General features: G+C 36.9%; 1 protein-coding gene across 2 annotated transcripts; it reads right to left on the reverse strand.

Moving 5' to 3' along the window:
- Positions 1-4,896: 4,896 nt before the first annotated feature.
- On the reverse strand, positions 4,897-9,660 carry LOC126594245 (bifunctional 3-dehydroquinate dehydratase/shikimate dehydrogenase, chloroplastic-like). 2 transcript variants are annotated; one of them, XM_050260472.1, is made up of 11 exons: positions 9,263-9,660; positions 8,552-8,784; positions 7,267-7,372; positions 6,960-7,178; positions 6,520-6,866; positions 6,382-6,445; positions 6,128-6,236; positions 5,875-6,018; positions 5,532-5,680; positions 5,216-5,378; positions 4,897-5,092 (listed from the first exon to the last, which is right to left on the reverse strand). In XM_050260472.1, the coding sequence occupies exons 1-11, from the start codon at positions 9,281-9,283 to the stop codon at positions 5,049-5,051; spliced, it is 1,599 nt and encodes a 532-aa protein (XP_050116429.1). In that variant the 5' UTR covers positions 9,284-9,660; the 3' UTR covers positions 4,897-5,048. The 2 variants fall into 2 exon arrangements, with proteins under 2 accessions (XP_050116429.1, XP_050116430.1); XM_050260473.1 differs by lacking the exon at positions 9,263-9,660 and adding an exon at positions 9,092-9,224.
- Positions 9,661-10,209: the final 549 nt, after the last annotated feature.

Raw genomic sequence — 10,209 nt, forward strand, 5'->3', positions numbered from 1 at the left:
GGAGTATTGTTTTGTTTCCTGACAAATAAATTTCCATTTGTCGGATGAGCTGATGGTGAAGAACCGGTTTTCACTTGAGCTCTACGCTTCATGTCATACGTAGAGCGCTTTGCTTGGTCTGCCACGCTTATTGCTTCCCTGATCAACTTAAAAGCAGCCTCCGCACCAGCAAACGTATTCTTATCAGGATGAAGTAACAACGCCAGCTTCTCGTATTGTTTCTTGATGGTTACATCATCACGTTCGATTTTTGAATCTGAAGAATTCTATACCAGTCCATTTCAAATCCACCTATTTTGTTCTCCGATGAACAGTGAACTTCACGGACTGTATGTAATTTCTCAATGCACTCAAGCCAAGGGAAGAGTCGTTGACGATTCCTCTTTGTTGCACTCCATGACTGATTTAGAATCAAAACAAATACAATCTATGAGGATAAAAACCATAGTAAAGCTCTAGCATACGTAAAACAAAAACCATAAGCCGAGACTAGTAGTTGTAAAAACAGCAAATATAAAAGTAACGGAGAAATGGAAAGTCCCCAGATTTTCAAAGAAACAAGCCTAAAGTGAACCCCAAAAGCATACTTTTATCCCATAAATAAAACATCCAGCCCTCCCTTCTAAAATCTTCTTATTAATTTCCCATCCCAGAATCACTGTGCCTTTCACAAAAAAGAGCTAGGAAAACCAACTCAAACAACCCTAAGCACAACGCAATACAGACAATGAAGAAACAACTGGTCTTTGGAAGAAAGACAAACATTAGGTCTTTGTTGGAAATTCAAATAAAAACAGGTTGTAAATGGTTGCTGCTAGCTGTTAGTTTCTTTACAGGTTGTAGTTACACTTGCTGCAACTACAAAGACTAAAGTTTCCTCCATGTGCTAGCTGAAAGTGTGTTGAAAGACAGCAGAGATGTGAGCTGTTGTGTGCTAGCCCAAAGGTTGTGATTCCAACCTGGAATGATGCAATGCATGTGTGTGCCAACTATCCAAAGTTGCTGCATGTGTTTGAAAGGGTGTAAAGAAGGTAAACACCATCATTCATTGCATGTGTTATTGTATTGTTTATCAATTTCTGTTTTGTATAAATAGGCCTTCTTGCTAGGCTTTAGAATCATCCAATTCAATTCCATTCCATTCCAATCCCATTCTCATTTTCAGCTTGTAAGCTTTTAGAGTTGTAAACTCTTCTGATATTTCAAAGTGTTTGTTATCACCAAGCTTGCTACTCCTTTCCTTTCGTTTGTTCAATTTTATTGAGAGTGCGAAGTAAGAGGTGTGATAGAGTTTGTAAACTTATCACCCACATATTTCGGTATTGAGTTAGTAAACTTTGATTACCAACAGTCTTCTCCATTCACTCGAGTTACAAGTGTTTAGCCTTTTAAAATCACAGAAAATGGTTGGAGCAAAGAAATGTCCCCATATTCCTCCTATCGACACTAGAGGTTGCTAGGGTTTCCGCTGAGAGAGAGCTTACTGGTGATTGTAGATTGCTAGGCTTTCCGCAGAGAGAGAGGAAGCGAATGTGAAAGGAACATTTGGAGGCAGAGCATGTTAGAGTGAGTAGACTTCATATGGTGTGTAGAGGAGATTCTTGTACCGTAGGAAAGAATTTTTAGTGTGCTTGGAAGACGGAACGAAACACCACGTGTCATTGTACAATTAGAGGAACACTCCAACCAAAAAAAAAATTAAAAAACTTTTCTCTAATTATATAATAACATGTAATGTTTCGCCTTGTGTTTCAAGCACACTGAAAGTTTTCTCGTAATGTAAAGAGAAAGATTCATGTAATTAATTACTTAGCGAGAGGGGGTGTACTGGTGAGGTGGGGGGTTGGGGGAGGAGTCTTGAGTTTTCCATGAAATTTCATTTTTGGGTTTAATTCTCCTTAAGTAAATGAATAGCTATAAATATAAAATATTTACGTTAAAAATACGTTAATATAAAATACGTGGACAAGGTGATGCTCTCAAGAGGTGGAAGCGGTATTTACCCTTTTTTTTTATAAATACGTACATCCATCCATGATGCACATATTTGTAGTTGGGTAATAGGGGTGGGTTCAAAAAACCGAAAATCAAACCGAACCGAAACCGAAAAAACCGAACCGAACAAAAAAACCGAACCGAATTGAAAAAACCGAACCGAACCGAATTCTTTTGGTTCGGTTCGGTTTTAGTGATCTAGAAACCAAACCGAACCGAACCGAACCGAATTAATTAAATTAATTTTTTTATTTAATTATTTGTTTTGGGTATTATTTTCTAAACCCAATTTGTAAGTTAAAATGTGCTAAACCCAATGTGTTGCCAAACTTTAAGCTCAAAATATTAAAAAAAGGCCTATAAAAACTCTAAACCCTAACCTATTATTTATCCCCCATATAAGGTTCCGGAACCAAACCTCATCCAGAAGTACCTACATCCATCTCCATAGCACTGCCTACTTCTGCCCTAGCTTTCTTTTCCAAATTTACTCTCATATAACATGTAACAAAATCTATAAACATTTATTTCGGGTAGATTACTTGGGTAATTTGTGATGGAAAAGAATCTAACACACACTAAATAAATCCACCCACGCATTATTTTTACTAATCAAGTTGTCAACATACAATTACAAGCAAACAACCTTGATCTTTGAACAACATCATACAATTTAACTTTTCTAAGTCATTTGTAAGATTTTTGTGTTGTGAGGTTGTTAGTTTGGACTTTGGAAGACTTGATTGATGATTTTAGTTCAATTTTAAATGTTTATTTTCATTGTCTTTGATTCTAGTTAGAATGCTTATGTTATGATTGTGTTGGATATGTTAAAATTTAAAATTTCAATGTTTTTCATTTTTTGAAAAGAAAAAAAAACAAAAAACCGAAACCGAACCGGAAAAAACCGAACCGAAAAAAATCGAAAAAAAAATGAACCGAACCGAACCGAACCGAAATTTCGGTTTGGTTTCGGTTTTGGCAAAAAACTGAACCGATTTAAACCGAACCCACCCCTATTGGGTAATGCTAAGGAGACCAACTATTTAGACTAAATTTTGTAAATCATATGACGTAGCAGTTTATATGAGCTCATTTGAAAGCGCTTTCAAAATGACTGAAAATTTTTGAGTTCCAAGAAGACTTGAAGTGCTTCCGGCAAGAAACATCTGTTATGTATATTTTGCAAGTAGCACTTCAAATTCTTTTCTATGATGCACTTGCATTTTTATTAAGTATTGGTTCCAAAAACACTCTTATTGATAATGCTTTAAGTCATTTTAAAAGCACTTATATACGAACCTAGCTTATATATACATGTTTTCTATTCACTTTGCAACACTACCATAAAAAAGTGTTTGATGCTTTTTTATTTTCTTCCATAAAATCATGATAAGTGTGTGTTTTGGCGCAAATTTCTTACCTACCAAAGTCATGCAGATTGGAATAAGAGTTATCTCTTTCTCATTTTTGTGCCTATATATATGAAGCTAATAGACTTTGTGCTTATTTCCCATCTCTCTTTTTGCATTTCATTGCTCTTAGAAAGGTTTGTGCTTTGTTTCCCTTTTCCTTTTTCTATTTTCTCCTTTTAATTTGTTTGTCTTGCTTATTTTTTTGCTTAATTCCTTAAATATTTTTTTTCCTCTTTTGCATTGTTTAATTAACAATATATTATAATTGTGAGAACTGCGAGTTCATAGCTAACATCAAGGAACACTTCACCAACCACGATGGACTTAAGCATGTCAATGCCGAAAATTATAGGTCTATATTCGAACAACTTTTTAATTTCAAGGGTGGGATAGTAGCATATGCCTATGTCTCACACAAAAAAGAATACGAAAAGTTCTTCTGCTAGAAGGCTGTAATTTGTACTACATGGAATCTAAGCACAAAGGTAGCATTTGTGCTCCTTCTTGTCAGTTTCCATGTAATACACATTATAGCAGATATTGAAGAAGAACTTTTCTCCTTTTTTTGTGTGAGACAAAGTCATTTGCTACCATCCCATCTTTAAAATTATAAAGTTGTTTGCATACGTGGCACATGTATTTTTCTACGCTTTAGTCCATAGTGCGTAGTTAAGTCTTCCTGGGTGGTAGCTACGAAGTCGCATTTTTCGCAATTAAAATATATTTATAATTCAACGTTGCAAAAGATTAAAAAAAATTAAAAGAAATTAAGCAAAAATTAAGCAAGACAAACAAATTAAAAAGAAAAAAATAGAAAAAAAAAGTAAAAGAGCATAAACCATTTTAACCAGCGCAATGAAATGAAAAAAGACAAAATATGCAGACAACAATAAGCACCAAGTCTATTACGTAGATAAACATAAAGTCAACCTAAAACTAAGCATTTTGGTGGGAAAAATTAGTAGTGGCTAAATCCAAATGCAAAAGAGCTAGATGACTGTTATTGCAATATCCATGATTTTGGGAAGTAAGAAATATGGTTTCCGTTGCATTGCATGAACAAATTATGAATTTGTATTTTTCGCAATTAAAATATATTTATAATTTGTTCATGCAGCGAAACAGAGAGCTTATTTCTTGCCTTCCAAAGTCATGCAGATTGCAATACAAGTCAATCTCTCTTGCATTTAGATGTAGTCACATACCAATGTTCCCCACCAAAATGGTTGGCTTTATATATATCTACCTAATAGACTTGTGCTTATTGTTTCTCCATATTTTCTTTTTGCATTTCATTGTGCTAGTGACATTGAAATCTCAAACACAAGAGACCAGAATGGACTTCAAACATTCTCTAGAAGTTTTAGGGGTTTCGCTACAAAAAAAGAATAATCCTTTCTTGTCGAAGGACCCTTGTCGCCAAATATTTACAGTCTGGCGTAGACTCGAAAAGTTTCTAACTTCATGTTCACAGAATTACTTGACAATTTGACATCCCATAGGCGAGATAATTGAAACTTTTATTGGTACAACAGGATAAGTGAATAGCTACTTGCCAAAAAGTCCAAATCGAAATGAATTAACCACAACTGGAAAAGTTCAGGATTGATCGGGAACGGGAGACTTGAGACACATTCCTCATGTATTTCTTGCCAGCACATCCCTGATCAGATGCTTTGGTGCTGCATTTGTGAACAATGAAAGAAAAGGAGCATGATAAGATAACGGTTGAAATGGCGGGTAGTATGCAGGAAGATTTTAGGGAGAAAGTTACAAAATTGTTAAGCCTTTCCTATTGAACTTACCAGGTGAACCAGAAAACTTTTCAACCTGTACAAATGCTTGATTGAGGAACATTTCTGTCCCGAAAACAACGGATGCTCCAGACTCTTGTGCTTCTTGTAAGAGTCTTGTCCATTTAGGTGTATAAATGGCATCAAACACTAAAGAATAGTTCTTCAAAGCGTTCTGTCAAAAGAAAGAGCGAAGATATGTCAAACGATAAAGAGATTTGCAAGACAATCATAATCATATAATGTACCGCTACATAATTGCCACACAAATCCAAGAAAGCATAATGTTTTTATCAAATTGATCACTTCACATGTCATCCAGACAAACCTTAGATAACGGTGTTTGATCACTTCTTGGTTCCATTCCAACCGATGTGGCGTTTGCAAGAACCATTCCATCCTCTGGATGGAAAGTTTCCAGTTCTGCGAGAGTAATAGCTTCTCCCCCAACTTTATTTGCAAGTGCCTTGGCTTTGTCTAGCATTTGGAAGGAAAAAAAAAAATGAATTCCTAAGAAATGTGATGGCCAATTCAAGCTGACAAGGAGAGAATGGATTTAATTAACCTTTACAACATGTTTCGGTTTCCATTTTTTTCTTAATTTCCCATCATTTTAAACATTTAACTCATCACGGATTAAGAGTTTAAGACCGAGAAATTTGGATTCTCACCATATGTGCGATTGGCAACTACCACTCTTGCTCCCTTTTGTTTTCCGCCATAGGCAAGTGCTGTTCCAGCAGCACCAGCTCCCATGACCACGAATAATTTGCCAGCTAACGGGGAACCAGATCCATTACTTGAACCATTCAACGCTGCGGAGAAAGTTATAGCGGTTATTCAACCTACTAAAATAGCTCAGTCCATTTTTTTTTTAAATGGTTAGTACATGAATATTCTATAGCTTGTGAAATGCAAAGCAACCTCGCAGTCCTTCCTCAATTGCTGCAATTGCTCCTAGATAGTCAACATTGTAGCCTTTTAATTTCCCATCAGCCGGGTTCCTGATCATGCAATTAATAGCTCCTATTTCCTGTAAAATGATTTTACTGAGAAAAATACAACTGCTAGAAGGCTCAACGATCTTGCCTAGAGAAATTTAATGTCAAAATATTGAAAGGAGTCGGGATGGGATGCTATGACAAAATGTCCGAAAAGTTATGAAAGAAATAAGGTACCTTGGCATGTGGATCGATTTCATCACAGCATTTCAATCCTGCCTCCTTGTGAGGAATTGTATAACTGTTACACACATGCAAAAGTTATTTCCAGATTCAAAAGTATGCTATTCTGAAACTTCTGAGATCAGATTATACCTGTATCCAGCGAAATCCGGTGAGTTGTAGGTATCAATAAAATTCGCAACGTTATCAACCAACAAAGGCAGATAAATTCCATTGAAATTGATAGATCTAAATGCTGCATTGTAAAGATGAGGGCTTTTGACATGACCGATAGGATTTCCTATCTCGCCATGTACTTTGGTATCGGCCCCTATAATTCTGAAATTGTACAAGTCCAATAGATCTCTTACGGTGGGCTGGCCAGGAGCTGATACTACTCCTGCCTCTATCGTACCAAATGTGAGGAATGCACCATACTTTGCACTAAGAACGCGTGAGATCAAACCCTTCTCGCCCATAACAAGCGCTATCATTGGTACCTACAGTATCAGTTGAAATGTGATTCACACGCTGCAGAAGATGTCGTATAATGAGATAACTCAAATTCAGATCAACGCGCTTGAGTCACTTACTTGAGAATGCACTAATACTTGAAATACGCGTGCAGAGTCGGTGATGTCTAAGGCAGTTGTTGCGATCTTAACTATGTCAGCTCCCGTAGCTTGTATCCTTGCAACAAGATCACCTATTTCCTCAGAGGACGGAGTTTTCTCATAGTTGTGCGACGAAACAATGATTTTGACCTTCTCTGGCTTCTTCCCTTTTATGGAATTGTAGAACTCATCGGCTACCTTCAAAACAGAAAAACTCTAGTCAGTAAAATCGGAAGAAGATAAAAGCTTTCTATAGAAACTTTTCAACGATACATGAGATTCGTACCTTAAGTTCAACATCGATAAAATCCGCTCCCAATTCCATGGCTACACGCAGTGCATCTTGTCGCTGTTTGTCGTCGCCCTTATACTGTCCACCTTCCCATGATGGCCTACAAGGTAGATGATGCGTAAGAAATGTTGCTAGACTACAACACTTAACAGAAACACTACACTGCCGAATTGAATTCGATAAATACGAAAACATATCAATAGCAACAAGGCCATTTTGAACATGAAGCAACTAAAACAACATAAAACAAAGCAATCGATCAAACTGCTTGTAGACCTTAATCTAACGCGTTTGCTCAGCACCGAAAAACTCATAACTTGAGACTCTCGGCAGACATTATTCGATCCCATACGCATAAAAGGCAATGCATTCGTTATCAAATTCTTAAAATCCGGAACTGTGACTAACTAGTAATGTGAACAGATTGTATCAAACTATGTGTGCGTTTGTTGCATTAGACTATTTTGAATTGGACTAGCTTAAGAGACTAAAAATTAACTTGAATTGGACTAAGTAATATAAAAATAATAAAGCATTTAATTCAGTATCGGAGTATGAAACTAAATTATTTTTAAGATTCAAATACTTTTTAGCCATTTTCTTTCTTTCCACCTTTTCTTTTCTCTTTCTTTTCCTTTCCACACCCTCTCCTCCCTCTCTCAACCTTTCCATTTCTCTACCTTTTGACTCTCTTCTCCCTCAATATTGCGTCTTTCATCATCCTTTTCTTTTCTTTTCCTTTTCTTTATGATTCCCCTAAACTATTGCTGCCACTTCAAATCCCAAGGCAAGTTAAAATTGTGCAAAGGATTCATCCTCTCGGAACACATCGCCATGGACTTCGCCGCCACTCTCTCTTTTCTCGAGCCTCCTTTGATTTTTTTTCTAAAAATCTTGAAATTTTTTGGGAAAAAAGAAGAATTTTTCTATTGGATTGTCGTTGTTAATGTTTTACTTTTTTGCTTCAATTTTTGGGGGTGAAGTATGAGATTTAGGCGGTGGGTGGGGCTGGGTTTCAGATCTGGGCATGGGTCTGCAAGCATGCAAATAACGCAGGTTTGGAGATGGGATTAGCAATCCCATACGTGTCGGGGGGTGTTGCTAAGATCACCTAGTGAAGGACTTAGTCGACACAAGTCCAACTTAGTCTCATTAAATTTAGTCCTTATTCGCACTAAACACGGACTAGTAATCCCAGCTAAGCTAGTATAGTCTAATGAAGCTTAGTGAGGGCAAACAAACCTGCCCTAGGTGATAAACCAATATATTCGACAATTACCTGTAAGTGACAAGTGTAGGCAAAGGACTTTGTTTAATCAATACGCCGAGATCTCGTCTTGGACTGAAGTTCTTCAAGAAATCCACCCGAATTTCAACGAGATCAGCGCCAACTTCCTTTGCCTTCCCCATTTGGACCAGCATCTGATCAACTGATTTCGCCATCACCGGCGCACATATCAGTGTCGAATTTCTTCGACTTCTATCCATGATATGAAGATCCGAAGCAGCCAACTGAAAACTCACCAAATAAATCAAACAAAAATGAGTATACAATTCAAAGCAGGAAAGTAAAATCAAGCTTAAACACCTACTTATTAAATTTCTTCCCCTGAATTTTCTTCGAAAACAGGGGAGAAGAACCAAATGGCATCAGATTTTTCATACATTTGAAGCAAAAATGAACTGACTTTTTTGGTTAGCAATGAAAACAAATAAAAAGTTAAAAAAACCCACTAAACCCAAAACCCCAAATCTTCTGTTTCATTTTCCTTTTCCCTCCATTTTCTCAGCAACCAAACAAAAGGGTCGGATTATTTACCAGTTCGGTCCCCAGAAAGCCAAGAATCAAACAAGTAGCATTCAAATCCGAAAAATACTAATGACAATCCTCACTGCCCTCTTAACAACAAAACAGAACACAGAGAGAGCGAGAGAGGAGAGATAAAACAGAGTAGAGAGAGAACTTTAGGTGCAGAAAGAGAAAGATTACCGGAAGGGTGTCGAGCGTCATTGTCCGTCGATTGCGTGAAGCTTTGGAGGTTCAAAGGTGGCGACCAATGTCAGCAAAATAAACTCCTATTTTATACAAAGCGAGAGAAAAGGAGATGAGAGAGAGAGAGAGAGAGAGAGAATGTGAGGTTGGTGGTTGGGGTTAGGTGGAAATATATAGAAATGGAGGATTTTCCGATCCTGCAAAGTAAAAAATGGAGGATTTTCAATCTGTAAATGGCAGTAAATTAATCTTCTATTCGCTTTTGCATTTGTGTGAATGAATTTTTCACCGACACTAACTAACTTTTGAAAGTTTGGAATCGGTAGTTCATCGACAGAGGGGCAGAGGAGCAAAGCAGCAGCCGCGAAGGTAGTAGGTAGACGAAGCAAGTGGGAATTATCAAGCTGTCCTCCTTCCGTACTTCTGATAAGTCTTCAAATGTCTGGATTTTCTTTTAAATTTTTTTTTTTTACTTTATAGTTATCAATTCGATCTTGACTTGTTCACTTTTTTTTATTAAGTCTACAAATTATTTCGATTTAAAGATTCTTTAATTATTCTTATGAATCAATAAATTGACAATCAATCGTTAAAATATTATTTGTTACCATAATTATAATCGTCGATTTGTTCGACATATATTGTCACATCTCAGTCCGGACCCTTATCATATCTTGAGCTTGACTTTGCCGTAGTATAGTATTATCCGCTTTGGACCCCGACCACGCCCTCACGGTTTTATTTCTGGGAACTCAGACGAGAACCCATCATGGGATTGCTCTCGTGCGAACGAGCTTAACTTCAGATTTCTGATGGAACCCGAAGCCAGTGAGCTCCCAAAAAGCCTCGTACTACGTAGAAATGAGAATATACATATAAAGCTTACAAGATCCACTTCCTTGGACGATGTGGGATGTTACATATAAAAAAAAAATTAACTTATG

Source organism: Malus sylvestris, chromosome 12 (assembly GCF_916048215.2).
Source record: "Malus sylvestris chromosome 12, drMalSylv7.2, whole genome shotgun sequence".
Taxonomy (NCBI): Eukaryota; Viridiplantae; Streptophyta; class Magnoliopsida; order Rosales; family Rosaceae; genus Malus; species Malus sylvestris.

Coding starts and splice junctions, on each gene's coding strand:
- LOC126594245 (XM_050260472.1), bottom strand. CDS start 9,283: ATGACGCTCGACACCCTTCCG. Junction 7,179..7,266: donor TTATCGATGTTGAACTTAAG/GTACGAATCTCA, acceptor TCTGTTTTGAAG/GTAGCCGATGAGTTCTACAA. Junction 6,446..6,519: donor CCGGATTTCGCTGGATACAG/GTATAATCTGAT, acceptor TGTGTGTAACAG/TTATACAATTCCTCACAAGG.